This window comes from Rhodamnia argentea, chromosome 10, assembly GCF_020921035.1.
Source record: "Rhodamnia argentea isolate NSW1041297 chromosome 10, ASM2092103v1, whole genome shotgun sequence".
Lineage (NCBI taxonomy): Eukaryota > Viridiplantae > Streptophyta > Magnoliopsida > Myrtales > Myrtaceae > Rhodamnia > Rhodamnia argentea.
This window is the reverse complement of record NC_063159.1, coordinates 15,930,072-15,952,192: the sequence shown is the minus strand read 5'-3', so window position 1 is coordinate 15,952,192 and position 22,121 is coordinate 15,930,072. Positions and strand designations below refer to the sequence as shown.

The following is a 22,121-nucleotide window of genomic DNA, read 5'->3' as shown; positions in this document are numbered from 1 at the left end:
CCAAATTTGATAAGCCGAGAATTGGTATCTACACAACGCTCTGTCCACTCCCGGCTGGACTGTGGATAATCAGGTGTCAGGACCTCCAGTTTCACCTCACCATCCTCTCTTGCTTCAGGTCCAAAGGCAGCTTGTGAAAAATGCATCTACTAAAGGTACTAAATTCTTGTCTAATCTCTCTCACCAAAGAGCGGATCCTAAAGATGCGTCGTCCTCCTTGAATCACAGGTCACTAGCCAGGAATAGAAATGACGTGAAGGAGGCCAATTATGGACCTACTTTAGCGCTGCTCCTGCTAACAGTAATTTTTTTTTTTTTTGGCTAAATATTCGAATAGGAGTTTACAGAAGAGCCCTGTCGGATGGCGACTTCAATGGGACGCCGTCTTTGCAATGCTTCAAGTATAAATGGTGATTGACGAAACCTGGGATATTCCTCTATCATGACCACCTACCGGTACTAAAAGAAATACGTTACTACTGTCGCTTGACTACGCTTGATTTGTTCTTGAGGTGTCGAGTGTTCTTGTTGCGCAACTCAATACGCTGATGAAATAGAGAGGGAACAGCTTTTAGTAAATACCAAGTGAAAGCAATCTAAGTCATCGATCCATGACCCCTACTCAATGTCTCGGATACACTGAAGTAGTTTTTTTTGCTTCTCTGACTTAACTCCTTTGTGAGCTTGGGTTATCCTCCATGCCAGCAACGAACTAAAGCCCTCTCAGCCCAACACATTCTTGAGGTGGCTGATGATTTCATATACATGCTTTTAGAAGATAAGCTTAATATACATCTCGAGTTCACGCTGTAAATTCTAAACCGATGACTGGAGCCCAATGATGCCTGTCGAATATCAAAAGCAACAAGTGAAGAACAGTAGAGTTAACAGGAAAAGAGAGCCTTGCAAGACGAGAATGTGTTTCACTTGCACGTAAAAGAAGCAGACACATTACCGCATCCGAGTCTAGCACCTGCGTTCCCAGTTGTCTTGCTAAGTTCATGCCCACCTGTTATAAATAGCATGTTCAAGTGGCTAAAACCAGTAAAAAGAGATGATTACGGCACGTATGGAAAAAGGTCAGATTTACACCTTTTGCAACAAACTTCAAAACCTAGAAATGTCGTGTACTAGTCATATAAGATGGGATGGGAACAAAGAATGATGCCAAGGTCTCAAAAGAATGAAAATGCATGATTCTCAAGGGCCAGGATTTCGACGAGTTGAGGTACATGGTACCGAAATGAAGGCAATCTCAAAAGACCCCCTTCAGGACCCAGGAATATAATCACCTCGTGACCTGAATTTTGGAACACAGAACCCATCTTCCTAGTAACCCCGCCACCCATGTCAGAGCCAGTTGCTTTCTGATTTTAGCGGTTTTGATGCTCACTCTAGGCGATAATAATACTCTGATGTATCTACGAGCTATTGCATCAGGAGCTCATCATTCCCATGAATTCACAAGTCAAAGAGCCCAAATTTGGCAGTCGGGTCTGGCAAAAGAACATATATTTCCGCAAGGGGATCCTTCGGGTGACTATTGAGTCTTACCTTTGCCAAGATCATCAGGATCAGCGTGGACGACAACAGCCCTTCCCAATATTGAGTGCTGGCCAGTTAGGGGTATCTGAAGAAACAAAGAAATGGTAAGTAATACTTGGCATAATCAACATAGGAATCACCAAAACAACCAACTAAAAGAGTGAAACATCTTTATCCCAACTCAAGTAGCATCCGAAAGAGTTCATTCAACCCCGCCCCATGTTCACTTGATAGAATAAGCTTATGCGTGTGTTTCTAGCGGATGTGATGTGAACTAGCTAAAAAGTTCCCATAAAGATCGCAGTTTGCATCCCTCGCAGCAAGTCTCAATTCGTATCTTCTCCTTAAGCCACACCTGTGAAACCCTCATGTGAAATTGAATGGCATTACCTGCGCATCCACGATAGAAACCTCAGCAACTCCTGCAGCACCAAATTGAATTATCGAACCATCAGGCCCCAGACGAACTAAACGACCATGACATGACCTTCATATGTAGCAAAAATCACAAGAAAGCACCAAAAGGGAAAACCAGAGAATGGGATCGAACCATCTGGGCCGGCCACGATGTTGCCCAAATCACCGGCGTGACGCTCGCTATCGGTGGGAGCTCCGTGGTGTTTGTTCCGCGGATTAAAATGCGGTCCTAGTGACACGCAGCGCAATTAACAATCCACGCTTAGCAGAGGCTTGAAATAATCGGCGGAAGAAACTAATGAAACGGATTGGGTGTCCTGAAAAAAGGAGAGAGGGAGTAAGCACCGGTGGAGTTGCAGCCATTGGTGGTGTCGCCGAGGGCGTGGATGTGGAAGCCATGGAGGCCCGGGGAGAGGCCGCTGATCCTCCCTTTCACCTGCGTCGCCCCTGTAATGGAGACAATATCAATCACGCGCACGAAGAGAGAGAGAGAGAGAGAGAGAGAGAGAGACCGTTGGGTTGCTGGAGGAACTGCACAGAGCCCCTGACGTTGGCGGCGCCGGCGATGAGGGCCACCGCTTTCACGCCGGTCATTGGTCGCGCCTGCTTTCTTCTCCCCTCTATCTAGTCCGCGAGTGTAATGCAATGCTTAGCTTAGAATCTCGTCATCCTTTGTTTGCTCCGTAGTCTCTAGTTGCGATCTCCTTATTTCAGGGTTCCGCCGCTGTTTTATTTTCGTCTTTTTCTATTTATTTTTTTTACAGATTTTGCTTTTTTTTTATAAATTTGACATTTCATTTTCAGGTTAATATATTGGGCCTAACTGAGTGACGACCGGTGTGAAATCCGGGCCTGATCCGGCAATATGTTAGAGCCCACTACGGTGCCCAAAATGAGAGGAGCTTTGTTCCTTTTTTTCTATTGGTGCTTTCCCAAAAAAAAAAAAAAAAATTGTCTAAAAAAATCCCGAATTTTTTTTTTTGGTCGAACCCGAATTTAAGATGTTGATGGTTCAGGTTTTTATTGTGCCTAAATTGGTCCGAACATGTTTGATACATGTGTGTTCACGACCTTAGCTATATAGTGCCCGATAAAAAATACGATTCGTTTGGGATTTGTTTCTCCTTTTGTTGTTTGTTGTTTGTTCTTTTTTCTTCGCTCTGCGTCCCCTTATCTCTCTTCCCTTCCTTTACCCACCCTTTGTAATCCTCCCCCGTTTCACTCTCATCCATTCCCTTCCCCCAACTTCCCCCCCTTGCCATGCTCTTTCCTCTGTTTGGTAGGCTTTGATTTTTTTTTTTTTTTGGTAAGGTAAGTGTGTATAGAACTTTTCAAAAAGCTAGGTACAAGTAGAAAAAACCGGGCACAAAAACCATGAGCCATGAGTGGCACCATGAGTGCCAAAGAGGGTTCAACGGTAAACCGATTGCAAAATACATAGCAGCGTCTAGGACGCGAGCACCCAAGACAAGGCCAACCAAAAGAAGTAACAAAGAGGCTAAACATGCAGCCAAAAAAACAACAGAAATGAAAGTACAAAATGAATCCAAACGCCCAGCAGCGGTGACAGTAGCATAAGGAGGCGGCATTAGGCAACGGTCATGGATCCAACAGGCACCAGCAAAAGAGTAAGGTCCAAAGAGGCGAGCCGGTAGACCTCGGGCGGAAGGGAGACAGCAGGTACGGTAGCTGTGGATGTGAGAGTGACCGGGTTGCAAGAAGTCCTAAAAGAAGAACAACAACCGTCCAAAAGTAGAGGAGTCCAGGTTGCATTTTGAAGTCGAATGCGGCGTATCCAGGAGAGGAGAGAAGGATGCAGCATCAGCAGCAGGATCAAGTGTTAGTGAGGCTTCCAAGTAGTGGAGGAGAGGGCCAACAGGAGGTGATGAACCACGAGGAGTCTAGCGGAAGACAGGGGCAATTGGAGCATTACAACTGCGAGAGAATCCGAATAACATAGCAGACAGACAGCCAAAAGCAGAAAGAAGATCCAAAATAAAAAGGGTTACAATAGTAGGGAGGGGGACACCAAGAACAGAAGGAGACAACAGACTCCAAGAAAAACGAAAAACAACAAAGAAAAGAGACCCGACAGAACTAACGAAGGACCGACAAACAGCTCCTGCAGAGTGTCAATACCATCCGAAAAAAACCCAGAAAATTGGGAGGGGTAGGCTTTGAATTTGCTTCCTCCGTTCGACCAAAAATAAATTGCTTCCCCCCATTTGAGCGCTCACCCCAACCAGGGACCAACCCAGAACCAAAACCCAAATCAGACCCCAGCTAATGCCCGGACTCATCAAGATAGAAGAGACCTGCCTCATAGGAGGCGGACGAGGCCACAAGCAAGACGAGCACAAGGAAGGTATCACCGACAAGATCAAGGACCAAGTTCTCGGGGACGGCATTGCGCGTGGGGTGGAGGAGTGGCGGCGAGACGAAGACGGAGACCAAGATTTTGATCGAGGACGACAAAGTCGAGAGCTTGTTCTTGGTGTTCGAGGTGCATAAGGCAACGAGGAAGGAGGCTATCTTGGCAGGGCGAAACACAATGTATGATTTAAAGTGTTTTGATTCAGTCCGTACCCTTTATTTTGTTTACCTATTACCCAAATCATAAAGAACCTAGACTCGAAAATTTCGGCTTGGGCATGGCACGCCGGTTCATGTATTTTTGACACCCCTATCTAAACTCGTAGCAACATGAAAAAAATACCCTTTTCTCTACCACAAAAAAAAAAAAAAAACCTCAACTTTGGACTCTAAAAATAATTTCAGTTCATTCGACAAGAATTTCCTCGAGTTATCGATACAAGTTTCGATATATTTGTGATATGAAAAAAAAAGAAAAAGAAATAGAGTTTATGGTACTCGTGTTTCTATAAGCATAGTGTAAGATTTTTACGTAGTAGATGTAGGATACTTTTGTCACACTTATACAATGGTGACATGAGAAAAAGTTTAGGGCACTAGTATCACGTGGAATATGGTTGGATGGTATTTTGGTGGTAGACGGATGGTTATTTTGTCACACGATACGAGTTTGTGGATTTTAATGATGATAGCAAAAACAAAATATGATACGAGTGTTATAATGAGAATAATTTATGATTTTTTGTGATATTTTTTTAACATTTTCTCGTTCTTTTAAGGGGAAGGAATAGATTGTTGGACACTTTTTTGGATGTTTTCTTTTCCTTTTTATCTATACGGTATCTTTCAACTACAATAGTTAACATCTTCCGTTTCCTAGCATGGATATAATATTAAGGGTTAATATTACAAAAAATCCCAAACCGGTATATCCATGATAAATTTATCAAAAACTATTTTTCCGACCATTAAAAGCCCCAAACTAGTATACTTATGACAAATTTACCTCAAATTGGTACACTTGTGATAAATTTACTATCTGTTAGTTTTCGTTAAATTTAACTGTCAAATTACTGAATTGGTGACACGCGATTGTTGACGGGTATATTAATTTGTGATTTTTACCCTCTGTTTGTCGTAGGTTTATCGAATTGGGATTTTTCGTGATATTAACTCAACTTAACGAAAGGTAAATTTGTCACGGATGTACTAGTTTGAGGTATTTCGTTGTCAAAAAAATAGTTTGAGATAAATTTATCACGGGTGTACCGGTTTGGAGTTTTTCGTGGTAAAAAAAATAGTTTGGGAGTTAATTTATCACACGTGTATTAGTTTAAGGTTTTTCACGATATTAACCCTAATATTAATTCCGCAGGACTCTATTCTGTTTGAAGAATAATTTGTTTCTGAGTACACGACGAAGGAGGAGTAAATCTCGCATTTTGGACATGAAACGAGACGTTTACCTACTCCTCATTGCCCCGAATTTGCCACAGGAAAATATGAATACGATGAAGTAGGAGACATTTTAACATAATTGCAATTTAGTCGTGAGGTATTATTAACCGCATAAGGCACACATAAATTGATGATGTATAATTAATACAGTGATGTAATGGCGAGACACGAGAAGATGTTGTTATTATATTATATATGGATACGCATAACGGAGAAACAATAGGTAGCACGTCTCATTTTTCGTATCATACCTATCGTGATATTTTCTCTTCGATGAGAAGCGAAGACAATGACAGAGAGCCAAGAGCCAAGAAACGTGGCATCATTTCATTCGTCTACCGAGCCACCCACTTGACAAGCTAATCGCCAGAAAGCAACGGCGAGGAAGTGAAGCTGAATTGATTCGAGTAAATAGCTCTACGAATTAATGGATCGAATTCGAATTGCGAAAATGAAAAGATTTGTACAAGTTAGGTCTTTCGTCGTCACTTTGCGAAGCTATCTATATGTCGCTTTGGACTGTAATTACTTTTTCCGCCTTGTGATTAATTTCAATAGATCGAGAAATTGTGAAAACTAATAAATCGCTCCCTGATTAATTCTTGACGAGCCGTCGCGCTCAGGTGGGCCAGACCGCCAGAGCAACCGACAGCAGCCGAGCGGAGCTAAGGGGCGGCTCAACAGCTCAGCACCGCTGGCGTCAAGACGGCGGGCCCCACTTACTTTTTTTGTGGACCCCACCACGTCGAAGCTAATTAAAGCATATTTATTAATCAGACAAACGGCTCGCCCGGCCCTAAAAGGGTATTACATAAATAGCCCCGCGGTCTCTGCGCCTGCAGTCTCTCCTTCTTCTTCTCCTCCTTCTTCTTCTTCAGATTCTGTGACCCAGTTGCTGAGAGAGTGAGAGAGAGAGAGAGAGAGAGAGAGGATGAGGGAAGTGATAAGCATACACATCGGGCAGGCGGGGATTCAGGTTGGCAACTCCTGCTGGGAGCTGTACTGCCTCGAGCACGGGATTCAACCCGATGGCACGATGCCTAGGTACGTGCGGATCTCCATACTTCTCGAGGAGCTTGACGCATTTGTGCGGCATTGTCTCGTGTTTGGATGTGGTCCGTATGTTCATCTTTGCGCTCATGCTCGCGTCGCTCGAGCTCGAGCCTTCGTGACGATAAACTTGCTTCCGATCGTCCTTCTGGCGGTTCCGATGTTCGCAGTTCAGCTTCTTTTTGGTGTTCTTGAGCTACTGGTTCTGTTGTTTCTTGAGGGGTTGGCGGACGATGCGCGTGCTTGACCATTTAGCATGGTTTCCTTGTTTACTCTGCCGCTTTTGCCCCCAAGGGTTTCTTGACTGCGGCTAGGGATCGGATGAAAGCACAACATGGTACTGCAGTGTTGGGATCAGGCTACTTCATTAGATGCTTGTTATGTCGAGGAGTGTGCATTTTCGTTGTCACTAGTATCCAAGCTGCAGAGGAATGGCAACATTTGCGCTTTTCAATTTTTAGCCCACAGCTACCCTTATACTTCCCCCGAAGTAGATGCTGTTAGCAAGTCTTAAGAAACCTAGTTAGGTGATGCTATTGGTACAGGCGTCATTCAGATTCTGATGAAGTCTGCTTATCTAGGCAGGTTGTGAAGATAGATAGTCAAGTCTCAGTCTTGCTAGATTACTGACACCGACAGAACTTTGGCTACCCTGAGAATACTTTTATCAGTTAGTAATTTCATGGATCTGGAGGATATTACTCTGGCTACATGCCTGATGCACTACTCCAATTGATCTTCCAATGTCACCGCTTTAGCAATTGTTGATTTGATCGCATTCCACTCTCTGAATTTGATAGTATCCTGGGTTATTAATTCAGCCTTTGGTAGTTACACAAGGCTGTGGAAGTTATTAATTCAGCCTTTGGTAAATGATGCAGAATTTGACTCTCTCTCTCTCTCTCATATTCTTTATCTGTTTATGCTTGCAGTGACACCTCAGTCGGGGTTGCGAATGATGCCTTCAACACCTTCTTCAGTGAGACTGGTTCTGGAAAGCATGTGCCTAGAGCTATATTTCTTGATCTTGAGCCCACTGTCATTGATGAAGTTCGGACAGGGGCATATAGACAGCTTTTTCACCCTGAGCAACTTATATCTGGCAAGGAAGATGCTGCCAATAACTTTGCCAGAGGACATTATACAGGTTCATACATGTCTTTTTACTGTTTCTGAATTGGCAACTGTCGCTTTTTTGTAGATCATTACTTGATCTGCTGTCTCATTTTCTTTCTGCAGTGGGGAGGGAAATTGTCAATCTCTGTCTTGACCGAGTGAGAAAACTAGCTGACAACTGTACTGGCTTGCAAGGTTTTTTGGTCTTTAATGCTGTAGGCGGTGGCACCGGTTCTGGATTGGGTTCATTGCTGTTGGAACAATTGTCTGTGGAGTATGGAAAGAAATCGAAGCTTGGCTTCACAATCTACCCTTCTCCTCAGGTACATTCACGCAGGCCGGCCTTACATTAAACAGGCCATCCAGATTCTGTGAAGCATGCTCATGATGTATGAACTTTCGTGATTTTTCTAACTTTTCTTGCCTTAGTTGTACTAGTTCGCACACAACATGCCGCCCGTTGTTGCCATAGAGAAACAATGGTGCTGGATGGCAAGGCTGATATGGGAAGATCAGTTTTCTTTAGTTGCTCCATAGAATTTATGATGCATTTCCTTTTTTTAATGACTGAACTGGAAATGCTGACCTAGCATGTATGAGTTGTTTGCTTTAGAATGTGAAGGAGAAAATCTTCCTGTCGGTAAACGAGCATCTTCATATTCACACACGAGATTGTTATTAATCTCTTTCTTCAGTTAGATGTATTCTATCAATGAGGTTGAGCTATTAAACAAAGGCTTTTCTTGAACGGAGCAGGTTTCAACAGCAGTGGTGGAACCGTACAACAGTGTGCTCTCCACTCATTCTCTCCTCGAACACACAGATGTGACCGTTCTTTTGGACAATGAAGCTATTTACGATATCTGCAGAAAATCCTTAGATATTGAGAGGCCGACTTACACTAACCTGAACCGCCTAATATCTCAAATCATATCTTCTTTGACCACTTCTTTGAGGTTCGATGGTGCCATCAATGTGGACGTCACGGAGTTTCAAACAAATCTTGTTCCATATCCTCGCATACACTTCATGCTCTCATCTTATGCTCCCGTGATCTCAGCTGCAAAAGCTTATCATGAGCAGCTCTCAGTTCCAGAAATTACGAGTGCCGTGTTTGAACCATCAAGTATGATGGCCAAGTGTGACCCACGGCACGGGAAGTACATGGCTTGCTGTCTGATGTATCGTGGAGATGTTGTACCCAAGGATGTCAATGCTGCCGTTGCTACGATTAAGACAAAGCGCACTGTTCAGTTTGTGGACTGGTAAGCGAATATCTAGGAGACCTTAACACATTAAAAACTAAGAACTACTTGCATTAATTAGATTTGCTTTTTGTTTCTGCATGGCCCAAATACTTAATGACGTATAATGAACTGGCTGGCATGTATCTGAGGTGAAGTTCTAAGATCTAGGATTTAATGAAGGAAGATACTGTGCTTTTCCTTCTAATGGATAATATTTCCCTTTTGCCTAAGAATGTGGTGATCTTTTGACCTGCATTTTTGAGGTCCTTTGTCGTAGTGAAGGCTCTTTTGTTGGTTGATGTGCTGTAAGCTATTTATAGGCCACGGTTTTACATCACCAGTTCATGTCGATTTTCATCCAGTCACATGCATTAAGATGGTTACGACAAGGGTCATATTGTTAGACATGTTCTTGAAATGAGCTACGCATATCCATTTTCTCAGGTGCCCAACTGGCTTCAAATGCGGCATCAACTACCAGGCTCCAACAGTGGTACCCGGGGGAGATCTTGCAAAGGTGCAGCGTGCGGTGTGCATGATAAGCAACAACACAGCTGTAGTTGAGGTCTTCTCCCGTATTGACCACAAGTTTGATCTCATGTATTCTAAACGAGCGTTCGTCCACTGGTATGTCGGTGAAGGCATGGAGGAAGGAGAATTCTCAGAAGCCCGTGAGGATCTTGCTGCTCTCGAGAAGGACTATGAGGAAGTTGCGGTGGAGGGTGGTTTTGAGGAGGAGGAAGATGGGGAGGATTACTGAAACAAAGGAAATTCTCCTTTTTGAAGGACCAGGAGCCGTCTCTTGGGCCCCATATTGTATGGTTGTTCTTCATGTTTTACCTTTGAAGAGGATTTGCTTTTTGGGCATGTGCTGCCACTTTCTTCTCGTGTTTGAAGTGGAAACTTAAAAGCGATCATCTTGATCAGCCTAGAAACCTACATAAATTACACTTGCATTTACTTGTGCGCATAGGTTCCTTCTATGCTCGACTCTTATAGTTCAAGATGCACATATAATGAGGAAACCCATTATTGTGCCACGATTTATGTAGCTAATTGGTCATGGTAGATGCTATCTCTTCAGTCGGTTACATAAGATGCTCTAATTCAGTTGATTATACTGGTGGTTGCTTTCCCAAGTGCTTGGCGGCGACAACTTGGGAAATTACATAGGAAGGTGAAAATTCAGACAGAGGAATGTCTTTTGAAGCAGTTAGATCTTGTTTTAGGCGAACTTTACGTCTACAAGAACATACCTTATTTCTCTGGTTTGTACCAGTTATTACTCTCAAATCTGGTTGGCTAACCCAAATTTCTGTCATTTAGCTAGCTGTAGGTAAATGTAAGGCGACTACACACACTACATGTTCCGGTGCAGTGAGTTGGCTAATCCATTCCCACAAAATTCAAGATCTGTTGCTGGTAATATCAGCAGCTTGTGTAGGTTCTTCAGGTTAAATACAGACAAAGCAACATGCTGCTAGTTAAGGTTTAAATATCTGCTAAGGTTTTTGAGTGTCTGGTGTTGTACTTCTTAGTATGTTTCGTCCATCATCACTAGTCGATTGGCATGTCCGAGATCGTTCAGGAACCAGCACTAGCTGTTTCAGCGAATGCCTGAGCGGCCATGGAGGATTTGGCCTACAGTGATGCCAGAAACTTATGAAATAACACAGAAGAGATCTTTCCAGTGGTAATAAGCATGAGTACCCATTAGAGGAAGAGTAGTCTGTTAGTTGTTACCAGTTACATACATGCGCTTCCCAGAAAAGTGACGAGCAATTTGAGTTTCCACTGAATCAATCAGATTCAACTTCCCACTAGTGGTGATCAATTGTCGTCATGTGAAATCGGTGGTACGATGCATTCATTTGGTGACAGTTAATATGTCAAATTGTAACAACGATGATGATTCTTCATATTAAAGAATTCACAATTTTGGGTAACAAGCTGTCTATTCTTGACTTGGAATATGTCTCAGAGAGTGCTTAAATTAATGCTATTCGTCACTATCAAGCCCGTCCGTGAAGGTGGACATTCTGGCGGACACCAACCTTATATGATTCCACAGGTACTGTGTTCAAATCTTTTTGAGCTAAGCACACGACAATTTCTCTCGAATAATCAAAAGGCAACTAGCACAACAATGAACACAGGGGAGGGAGATCCCACAGAGCCTCGGATGGATCATGGACAGTCTCCATGTACTCCTGCAACCCGTTCATGGCATACAGCGACGCGGAAATCTGTCTCTCCACTTTCATCCTGTCGAACTCCGAGAATTCCCCCATCTCGTCGGACGAGCTGGCCGGACCGGCCTTTACGCTCTTTGGCAATTCCACGACCTCCTGTGCGTACGAGAACCTATCGAACGCATGCACAGGAGCCCAGGAAAAACTCTGTTTTGAAGGTTTCAACTCAAACTCGTCCCTGCAGTGGCTTAAATCCGGCTTATATACATCCTCACTGAAAACCTGGATGGCTTCCGAGTTGATCTTGTCGACAGCAGATAGAGTACTGCCACTGTCCGTGCAACTGTTGCTACTACAGCTCGTGCTACTATACGAGTTAGTAGTACTAGTCGGAGTCATAGCCGTTGCTGTTGTGCCGGTAGTAGCAGTACTCATCGTTGTAGAAAGACAGGCGTCGAAACTCGGTCGTTTAGCGCCTCCCTTCTTGCTGTTGAGGAGGTTTCGGATGCGAGAAGCCAGGGGAGAGTCGGAGGACACGTGGGTCACGAAGTTGGTGCGGGTGTTGGACCCACGAAGGAGGCAGGCGGCCTGGTCGTAGGCCTGGGCGGCCTCTTCCGCGGTCTCGTAGGTGCCGAGCCACATTCTGATCTTCTGGGTGGTGTCCTTGATCTCGGCGACCCACCGCCCCGAGGGCCTCTGCCTCACCCCGACATACTTGTTGTTGATGTTGCTGTGGCCTCGGCCTCTGGCCTTGAACTTGTTGCTGCCCAGTTTGGCCACGGGAATGTTGGCGTCTCCTCCCTGTTGCGGCTTCTGAAAATGGATCTCCATTGGAGCCGGAGAAGAAAGTAAGCTCCGAGTCTTGGTTTTGGAAGAAATTCGACAGGGTTTTCTAGGTTTGGTCAGTTTGGTCAGGTTTTTCCATGTCCGGTTCTCCAGGGGAATTTATATGTTGGAGGGCTGGTGTTGGATTTTCCTTTCATTTGAACGAGCATAGTTAGGCGTCGGTTTGCGTTTGGTACTTTGTGGGACTCTCACGGTCTCACAGTGTCCTTCCCAAATATGCCCTTGCCTTTTCTTCTTATTGCCCCTAATTCTTGGAATCATTTTTCAAAAAACATTGAGTCGAGAAAATTTCTTAAATAAAAAAAATATTAATTTATCAAATTGGATTTGGACAACACTTCTCTTTTTGTTTCAAATTCGAACATCACCCGTAACTAAAATTGATATTTCTAAATCCGAATTGAATTGGGTAAATTGTTCATTTGTCACTCGAATATTCGAAATAGTTTTCACACCAATCATATACATTATTCTGGTAAGTTAAATTTAAGCCGGACCAATGCGATCTAATTTAGTTTGCTATTCGTCGAAAATGCTCAGGTATGCTAATTTAGCAAATGTAAGAGAAGCTTACTAGATAAGTGCCAAGTTCTAATTTGTCCATATCTCCTTAATCGAAATGTGCTATATTTGCAAGATATGTATTTTGCTTTACTTTTTATCTGCTCTAAAGTATTGATAATAGGGTGAATATTGCAGGGACAAATGAGTCATTACACTTGCCCCTAGGAAGATAGAACCTCGGAGAGAAGAATGTGATGACAATTGACAAAAGTATTTTAACAAAGAGATACTTCAATTTAAGTATTTTAATCTCTCTCTCTCTCTCTCTCTCTCTCTCTTGGAATGGGTCAAAAAACATCGGAGAAGAAAGTCGTGAGGGCGCAAGGAGGCGCCACTTGGAGGCACCGGAGCGATTCTCTAGATGAAGCCAAGCAATAAAGCTTAAAAACACAAAGGTTTTGAATAAATAAGGAGACTTGGTCCTGAAACCATCAATTAGGAGACAAATTAGTGGCCTGTCGTGCACGCCGCGATTTGTCCTAATCAACGTCCCCCTTACATCACCCCACACAACACACCCACATAGTCAATTTCTTGCTTCAATCACGGGGTTGATTATTGCGTTATTGTGTAATTTCTCGTTTAAAACTTTACTACTTCTCGTCTGATAAAAGAATGAATGACCAGCTCTCAACTATATTTGTCGCGATGGAATTATCTCTCTTCGTGATTGCGACCGACGGTCACGAGAGATGGACCGCGGCGAGGCGGGTCATCTAAGAGACTTGCTTGTGTCCGGTGCCGTTCGATTCGATTACCAGCTTTGATAATTTAAGGAAGGGAGAAAGCTCCACACTAACCAACCCTAACCCTCTTTGCTTTTCCTTTAGTTTGGACCGGGGGCAACCCTAGGTAGACGTCACATTTAGTGTTCCCTTCCATGCACAAGACAATAATATACTGAGAAGAAGAAAGAAACCGATATAGGGGTGGGGGGGGATGTCTTGCTAGGGAAGATGCCTCATTTGGTAGCTTGTGACCTCACGCATGTGATTTGAATAGCCATGAAAAGGACCATCTAATTGTATTCTTCCTCCATTATATTAAAACGACCACAAGATTCGTCGCGCTTGCCCCGTTCTTTTTTACCCATTCTCTCTCTTTCATCTATGATTCCCCGTCGGTTTGGTCTTCTGCTTCTAAGACTTAACTAAGAAAGCTACGCAGGTTGACTACTTCTCACTCCCAAGACCAAGCAGAGTTCATCAATATCTGTAACATCAAGTACGATTACGCCGCGACACCTTCCCCTCAAGCGCTTCGCGTTGTCGACCGTTTGTCCCCGTCGATGATAGTTTACGTCTGCGATCACGAGACGTTGGCCGTTCGATTGTTACCTTGTTGGTGCTAAGAGAATCCCCTGTGCTATTGAAGTAACATGTGCAGAGAGTTTTGAGGTTTTACTGATGTTTGCTGATCACGTTATGTGCTCAAGCATATGTCGGCACGGCATCGTCTTTTCTTCTTGGCCCTTCTCTTCGTAAGCTCGTTTGGTGAATTAGGGTTTGAAGCACAGATCTATTTGGACCACGTCCATGCCTTCCAATTCTAGTACACATACAACTGGCGGCGGTGGCGGCGGGCTAGTACACCGGCTGTCCCAAATGCAAGTTCATGATTTCGAGCCCGGTGATAATAAATTGTGGGGATGATTATCCAAAAAAATTCTAAACCTGTTGCGTTTTTTCTAATTCAGTTTAAACATATTAATTTTACTAATTGAGCCAATCCTGTTAATTTTGGCCCGAAATCCCCGACGTGGACACCGGTTGTCCTTCGTGGCATAGTTAACGCTACCGTGAATAATATTTTAATATTTTTCATAATTAGTTATTTATTTTTTATTTTCTTTCAATTTCTCTATTTTTTCCTTTTATTTTATTTTTCCCTTCTTCCCTCCGTTAGCCCTTGCAGGCCTCGGGCGAGGCACACCCCGACTTGGGCTAGCGAGGGCCGTCCTTGTTGGATCGGGTGAAGGGATGCCCTTGCTTGACTTGGTGAGGGATCCCCTCGCCTGAGGCCGGTGATCTATACTAGCCATCGATGAGGTTTGCGATGGCTGGGGAGAGAAGAAAGGAAAAAAAAAAGAGAAAAGGAAAATAAAAGAAAAGAAAAAAATTAATAAAAAATTTGAAAAAAATACTAAAATGTCATTAATAAATTATCCACGTCGGTGCCGACTATGCCATATAGGACGGCCAATGTCCATGTCACCGATTTTTGGTCAAAATTGGCTTAATGGGCTCAATTGGCAAAACGTGAAAATGTTTACGATTTAATTGGCAAAATTATAAAGTTTAGGATTGAATTGGTAAAAGTGCAAAATGTTGAAGACTTTTCGGACAATTTTCACATATGTATCTTCCTTTAATCAGGCTTCGACCCAAAAAATTCAAAAATTCAAAAATTCTTGTATGATTAGGTGAATGAGCTCTTAGATCCATAACACTTCGGTAGGGCTTCTGGTGATGGGCTCCGTTACCTTGGCTGAATAGTGTCGAGGGATGCCGAGTAACGATCCTTAACAGTCTTAAATCTGAAAGTTTTCACAACTGATAAGAAATTTTCATGGTGAGACTAAACGGGAGTAGTTCTCTTTTTTTGTTGTTGTTGTTGTTGTTGTGTGTGGGTGTGTGTGTGTGTTTTTTTTTAGTTTACTTATCTAATCCGGATCTATTTCACTGTCTCTAGAAAATTTATAGGACATTTTATCTCGATTTACTCGATTCGAAAGATGTTATCAAATGTCGAACATGATAATCCATTGAAACATGTCGAAAGTGCTAAACATACGTCTAGTACCGAACATTAAACGTTCCTACTTTTAAGTGTTGAACACAAAAATACGGATGAAGGCACTAGTCGTTCTTGTATTTTCTCAATTTGTTCAATTTCTACCTCCCTTTTTTTTTTTTTTTTTTGTTTGGTACCTAAATTATATACCCTTTTCGGCCCCGTTAAAAAAGTAAACGGAAATGCTAATTAACACGAGCGGTAATAGCTAATAAACGCCAACGTGACATTCGACGAAAATACAAAGCAAGATAGAAAAAAAAAATTGAAGATAGAAAAAAAAAGAGAGAAAAGAATAAAAAGCTGTGTTCACGATAAGTGAAAAATGAAAATTGATGGCCGAATATCGTTAATTCCTAATCAAATTCAGAAGCATGATCATGATTGATAAGTATCAACAACATACTTGATCACGAATCATCAACTACTTGTTATGTGAACGAATCAACCGGCCGTCCGCTTGCTTACCGGATTACGCGAGTTTTTCCCGACTTAGTCGAGCCTTTACAAGCTTAATCTCATTATTCTAATTGCTGGAATTTTGATTTTGAGCACTGAGTTTGGTCGTTAGGTGTTGATTCTCTCAATGGTCCACTGATCACAAATGGAAGGTGCATGTTTTAGCCAGATTCGAAGAAGAAAGAGGGAGCCAACACTTCTTTTCCTTATCAATGAAAATGTTGAATAAATTGCTAAAGGAACTCTGGGTAAGGCACATTCATTCTAGGCTCTCATGGTTTTATCATCCTTCGCCTCAGGAGCTCTTCGCTTCCGCGGCTTCCTTCCCCTCTTCGGTCACCGCCGCCGCGTCGGGCTTGTCCTCAGCTACTACGACCTTGGTCTCTGTTGGCTCGACAGGTGATTCCGACGCCGAAGCGTCGAGCTCTCTGGTGACGGTCTCGGGCTCGGCACTCTTAGCCTCTGCGGTCTCGTCAGGTTTGGGCTCGGAAAGATCCACTAGCGGGGCTTCCTTCTGAGTCTCGTCTCCGTTGCCGTTCTCCTACAACCCCATTACCATCCACCCACACACCAGAAACAATCATTACACGACTGAAATTTGAAGTTGCGAACCTACATGAGATTGGCGACAACGCGTTACGGCCTCGCGGGGTGGTGCACTTCGATTATTACCTGAGGGACAGTCTCGGTGGCGGGAGCCTCCACGGGGAGGGCGCCGTTGGTCTCCTTGGGTACGCTTGCGCAGCCTCCCATGATCACTCCACACGCAAGAGACTCTGGTTGGGAATGAGTTTCGGGGAGGTTGTGGAAGAAGCTCTGGCTTTTTCCAACAAGAGAAAGGAGCAAACAGTTATAGAGGGAGAGGGCATGCTCGTATTAGAACATTGGAGCTGATGGTTTTTAGGAGATCGTGAATGGGTTGGTTCTGGTTTGGACAGATTGTGTATCTGGGTTGGCGTTTTTCGTGGTGGAACATGGCGGTTTTTGGCAGTTAGAGACAGACAGTTAATGCATTTGTTTTGTCTATCTCACGTTGTTGTTGCAAGAAACATGGTGGGGCTCTTTGTTGATGTGTTCTTGGGTGTCGTCTTTCATTTTTAGTGGGATTTTATTTAAGATCTGGTCTAGGGTTTTCAGTTCGCAATTTATTTTCTAGTGCCGCTTCTTTCGGCCTCGGGTAATTCGATGCTATATTCTAGCAATCTTACCCTTAGACAACAGGACTATGCACTTTATTTTCCTTTTGCACTGGAGAGAAATTGGGGCCTTCGATTCGATCGCCCCGGGGACGAATTGGGCTTTCATTGTGCAGTTTTGATTTGTAAATCTAATTTCGACAATCCTTTCTCATAAGGAGAAACCTTGTCTTCTATCATCGTATCTTATCCTAACAAAAAAAAAAACACACACACACACACACATAATCTGATTTAGAGGAATTGAATCATAATTTCGGCACGTGCCCTCTCACTTGTAGGGTGATTATCCAACATAAATCTGATCCCGAAATCTGATATCCCATATCGTTTAACGTCTGGATACACAGTCACTTGCCTTTCTATGTTGCCTTGTACAAGCAATATGTAATCAGCCCCCCAGGATCAGATCCCATCCAGACATTATTGCATAGTCTTCTCCACATTGCGCTAAGCTCTCCTATCCATCTTTACGCTCACTTTGCTTAGATGGCCAAGCTTTCGGTGGCTCAATTCTTCATCGCGGCCCCTGTTTTTTTGGGTTTTTTTTTTTTTTTTGATTCACTGAGGTTTTTTTCTGTGGCGATCTTGCTTTGCAAGACGTGAAGTGGCTGCAGACTTGCTTTGTTACTTGACATTTTCTTGGTTGATGGAAATATTTGCAGCCATGTTCTCTCGTAGCCTCATGCAGAAGCAGAGATGGCGCAGCTTCCTTGCCGAACTATCGTAGATGCCCCGCAATGTCAGGACTTGCTGTGTGAGTCGAAATGCAAGGACGACCACGGTCGTTTGTTCTCGCAAGCGTACCGTGGGAGCAACACCTGGGCGAGGTGAGTCCTCGCCATATATGGGCGAAGGCCTGGGCCAAGTTGCCGCTACTGGCGAGCCCTCGCTGGCCACAACAAAGAAAAGAAAAAGAAATAGGAAAAATGCAAAAAAATAATAAAAAAAAAGACAAAAATATCCTTGATCAGTCTTTATTCGAAATAAGATCAACTCCATAACAAAAAAGTCTTATGATTTGAGATTTCCGTTATGGATTTATAATTAGCCTTCTTCTTCTTTTTTATCGAAAGGGGTTAAATTAGGTTAAGATCACTAGATGCACGCAAATAGTCTCCAAGAAACTGCGTGAACAATTGTTTGACATTGCTATAGCCAGTCCGAAACACTCTGAACCTCCACATTTTCAAGTTAACTCCTCATATTCTTTTCCCCCATGGCCCATATGCATGCCCATCAAAAAGCAATCGTTGCTCAGTCCATAGCAGCTTACTCTGACACATTGAAAATGGCTTCCATGGAAACTATATATCACCCTCAAACTCCCCGAAAGAAGCACCTATACTTTACTGGAAATTTTCGGCCACGAACTCTTGATCGGAATCGTAGTACCTAAGAAAGTCTTGTCGTAGATTATGGGGGACTTCATGCAATCAGGGAGGTGGCCCTTCGAAGAACAAAAGATTATTGAAGGTTCGGTCCTAGCTATGAGTCCATGTGCATTCTGTCTAAGGTTTCTATTTTTTGTTTGCTTGTCCACTTGCGTTATGTCGGACTAGCCTTTCAGTTAGTTGAAGGTACAGACACATGCAGCTAAGAAGGCACGCGCGCCACATATCTACGTGATATGCTTGTCAAAAGAAAGTTGCTAAAAAGTCCACATTATGAAATGTACGGTCAGCATGGGTCCACCACTTTGACGGACCGCCTTCCTAGCATAACCCGTACCCGTACTCGACGATAAAAGAGAGGTGAACACATTTGAATACAGCCCATTGAAGAATCCCCAACTCGATGAAGAAGAAACAGGCGCCCTCCATGCAAAGAAAAGTAGCAGCAGACAAAGCAAAATGGTGGGCGTCCCCACCAAAAAGAACGAGAAGATAAGAGAGTAGATGCATCCATCACATATATCCAAAGCACAACCACCGCCACGTGTCGAATCCCCAATGGAGGCCGAGAATGTCCTAAAGCTCAATCCTACGATAATTCTCTCTCTCTCTCTCTCTCTCTATCTATCTTGAGGTTATTTTGCACTTCCTCCCCTCTTTCCTCCTTCCCGAAATGAACACGAGACACGTTGAGCTTCTCCATCTCTCCCACCAACCCTAGTAATCCCCCACTTTATCCACAAACCAATCCAACCCATAATTGATCTCTATATCAATCAGTGAGAGAGAGATAGCAGAGAGAGAGAGAGAGAGAGAGATCATGAGAGACCCAGGTCCAGCTTCAGCTTCAAGGGGCAAGGGCACGGGTACAACAACGCCATGTTGCAGCAAGGTGGGGATAAAGAGAGGGCCATGGACGCCGGAGGAAGACGAGGTCCTCGCCGGCTTCGTGAGGAGGGAAGGCGAGGGACAGTGGCGCACCCTCCCGAAGCGCGCTGGCCTCCAGCGCTGCGGCAAGAGCTGCCGCCTCCGCTGGATGAACTACCTCCGCCCCTCCGTCAAGAGAGGCCACATCGCTCCCGATGAGGAGGACCTCATCCTCCGCCTCCACCGCCTCCTTGGAAACAGGTACCCTCCACCATGAGTTAAGTTCTGTTAACAAAGTAACATGAAACGTCGGTTTTCCAACATAAGACAAATCTCACAAGCATTAAAAATGTTCTGCTAATTGTTTCATTTCTAGGGTTTCACTTTAACTTTCTTCAGCTGACATGTGAAGAAGCAAATCCAACCGAACAGGCTTTTAGCTTGCGAACTCAGATAGGATCAAACCAGAACCTGTTTTTTGCCCTATTTTCCCGAATTAAACATTAAACAAATCATTTAGCTAGCAATAATAAGTTGAACAAAAGTTTCATATGCCAACTCGAACTTAAGACTACTCGATAGATCTAGAACGACAACATTGAGAGACATCGGACATTGAGGTTGACTACGTCTATATTTCGGTACTTCTTGGTTGATTAAACACATGAACAGGTGGTCTTTGATAGCTGGAAGAATCCCAGGCCGCACTGACAACGAGATCAAGAACTATTGGAACACCCACCTAAGCAAAAAGCTCATCAGCCAAGGAATTGATCCCCGGACTCACAAGCCATTATTGAACCATAACCCCAGCTCTTCACCAGCCCATGTACAAGATAATTATAATGCTTCAACATTCACACCGAAAGCAACTTACCCTAATCGTTCAGTACCAGTGGAAGAAACCGGTGACGAGAACGATCTGAAAGCGGTGGACGGCCAGCTGGGTCAGCCTCAAAACAGCGGTGTCCAAGCACACAACAACAAGAACTGGCAAAATGTGGAGGGACTGATGATGATGAACAGCCTTGGCCAGAGTTATGCTGATCATAACTGCAATAACGAGGACATATTCTCTTCATTTCTGGATTCGCTCATGGAGGACGAGTACGCAAATCAGTATCACCGGGGTCCAACTGTCCACCCAGCGCAGTTTGTGCCCGCGGTTTCTTTGGCTTCCACGGTGAGCTTCAATCACGGCAATGCCACCTGGGAATTACCAGGACTCAGACCTGAAACGGAAAGCCTTGGTGATCAACAAAACGCGGTTCTATACAATAACCACCTACTGTGACACGCCGATCGTGTGAAGATTAAGGATAGACATTTCCTAAATTTGGATCAGCTCTGATTAGACAGGTCATGTTATATATCTACAATGAACATCTCTGGTACTTGGTGCTCCAGTTAAGCTCAAGTGTCTTTGTTTTTCAAGCGACACTTGTATAGTAGGAGATATTGGGTCTTGCTATGCTGTGTTGTCAAAAAAATTTAAGGAAACGTTGTTGTTTTACGTTCGCAGATTTTTATGATAATGCGTTTGATGTAATGCGGGCAAGTATTCTTGCTAATTTCTCTGCTCTTTTCTTGATCTATCCAAAAAAAAAAGAAAAGAAAGGAAGATGGACATGTGATTTTATGTGCATTACAGGATTCATCAGATGGTCTTATGCATCTCTTGTTCATTAATTGTCCGGGTAAGTTTCTCCTCTCTTTTTCCCCCTTTTCTCCATTCTCCACATCACATGTTGAGTTCATCTCGACATAAAAGCAAAGAAATTTTGCGTACTTTTAGCTAGCTACACTTTTACCTGAGTATTTAGTGGCATAAGGAATAAAGGGGAGGAGGGTCTAAGGTCTCAGAGATTGTTAGATCAAACAGATCCACGTACTGTTCAATTCGAGTCGAACATCCATATATCTAAGTGCAGTGCACCCAGATGAACTCGATTCCAAATGTTCAAAATGTTTTTGTCGTGCCATTGTGTCATAGAAAAATCTCGTGGCTAACTCTCGTTGGCTGCCTAAGGTTTTTTTCTCCGAAATGTGTAACGATTAAGGTAAAAAAAAAACTTTGGACAAGACTTGATATCACATTATACAGCACTAGATTTTCAATCGATATATCACTACTTTATCAAATTCATGTGCTTTGATGCAGTTTCCTGTAGGCTCACAAGGCATGCTTGCCTTTTACCACGAACAAGTATCAAGCAAAAAGTAATATATGCTCGCATTATTATCATGATTATGTTTGCACCCGTTTTCTTAACTATTCCTCATTACAGGGGTTGCCATGAACATAAAATTTAAGGGTTGCAGTTTTTCCATTTTCCGAAATATTGGATATGCAGGTCGTGTTGCCTCTCGACACTATTGTGCATGTGCGTGTTAACGTAAAAATCCTCCATTCAAGTACGGAAAAAAGTATGATGAATGGAGTTTATGACTTATATATAGTTATTGTCAAAACGTACTTAATTCTGTTATTCGCTTTCTGTAATTTGTAGAATATGACGGTTAAGTTGGTAGGCAAAATATTCTAGAGTTTGATCAAAAAGCACGTAGTAACATCGTACCTTTTGAATCGGCATCCATAAGTCC

General features: G+C 43.3%; 5 protein-coding genes across 7 annotated transcripts; 2 read left to right on the top strand and 3 right to left on the bottom strand.

The window, feature by feature from the left end:
* Positions 1–702: 702 nt before the first annotated feature.
* On the bottom strand, positions 703–2,663 carry LOC115733583 (superoxide dismutase [Cu-Zn] 2). Its single transcript, XM_030664233.2, has 7 exons — positions 2,475–2,663; positions 2,308–2,409; positions 2,096–2,191; positions 1,936–1,967; positions 1,555–1,630; positions 956–1,009; positions 703–845 (listed from the first exon to the last, which is right to left on the bottom strand). The coding sequence occupies exons 1-7, from the start codon at positions 2,554–2,556 to the stop codon at positions 817–819; spliced, it is 471 nt and encodes a 156-aa protein (XP_030520093.2). The 5' UTR covers positions 2,557–2,663; the 3' UTR covers positions 703–816.
* LOC115733565 (transcription repressor MYB5-like) lies at positions 2,430–21,114 on the top strand. 3 transcript variants are annotated; one of them, XM_048271030.1, is made up of 3 exons: positions 2,430–2,475; positions 19,456–19,778; positions 20,190–21,114. In XM_048271030.1, exons 2-3 carry the CDS (start codon positions 19,471–19,473, stop codon positions 20,809–20,811), a joined length of 930 nt encoding a protein of 309 aa, XP_048126987.1. In that variant the 5' UTR covers positions 2,430–2,475; positions 19,456–19,470; the 3' UTR covers positions 20,812–21,114. The 3 variants fall into 3 exon arrangements, with proteins under 3 accessions (XP_048126987.1, XP_048126986.1, XP_030520078.2); XM_048271029.1 differs by lacking the exon at positions 2,430–2,475 and having other exon boundaries at positions 19,260–19,778; positions 20,190–20,833; positions 20,867–21,114; XM_030664218.2 differs by lacking the exon at positions 2,430–2,475 and having other exon boundaries at positions 19,260–19,778.
* On the top strand, positions 6,643–10,246 carry LOC115733549 (tubulin alpha-5 chain-like). The gene is made up of 5 exons (XM_030664211.2): positions 6,643–6,837; positions 7,776–7,990; positions 8,083–8,282; positions 8,716–9,224; positions 9,651–10,246. Exons 1-5 carry the CDS (start codon positions 6,725–6,727, stop codon positions 9,964–9,966), a joined length of 1,353 nt encoding a protein of 450 aa, XP_030520071.1. The 5' UTR covers positions 6,643–6,724; the 3' UTR covers positions 9,967–10,246.
* LOC115729775 (ethylene-responsive transcription factor ERN1-like) lies at positions 11,180–12,296 on the bottom strand. Its single transcript, XM_030660399.2, has one exon. It carries the CDS (start codon positions 12,227–12,229, stop codon positions 11,342–11,344), a length of 888 nt encoding a protein of 295 aa, XP_030516259.2. The 5' UTR covers positions 12,230–12,296; the 3' UTR covers positions 11,180–11,341.
* LOC115733595 lies at positions 16,114–16,905 on the bottom strand. Its single transcript, XM_030664240.2, has 2 exons — positions 16,733–16,905; positions 16,114–16,601 (listed from the first exon to the last, which is right to left on the bottom strand). Exons 1-2 carry the CDS (start codon positions 16,811–16,813, stop codon positions 16,356–16,358), a joined length of 327 nt encoding a protein of 108 aa, XP_030520100.2. The 5' UTR covers positions 16,814–16,905; the 3' UTR covers positions 16,114–16,355.
* Positions 21,115–22,121: the final 1,007 nt, after the last annotated feature.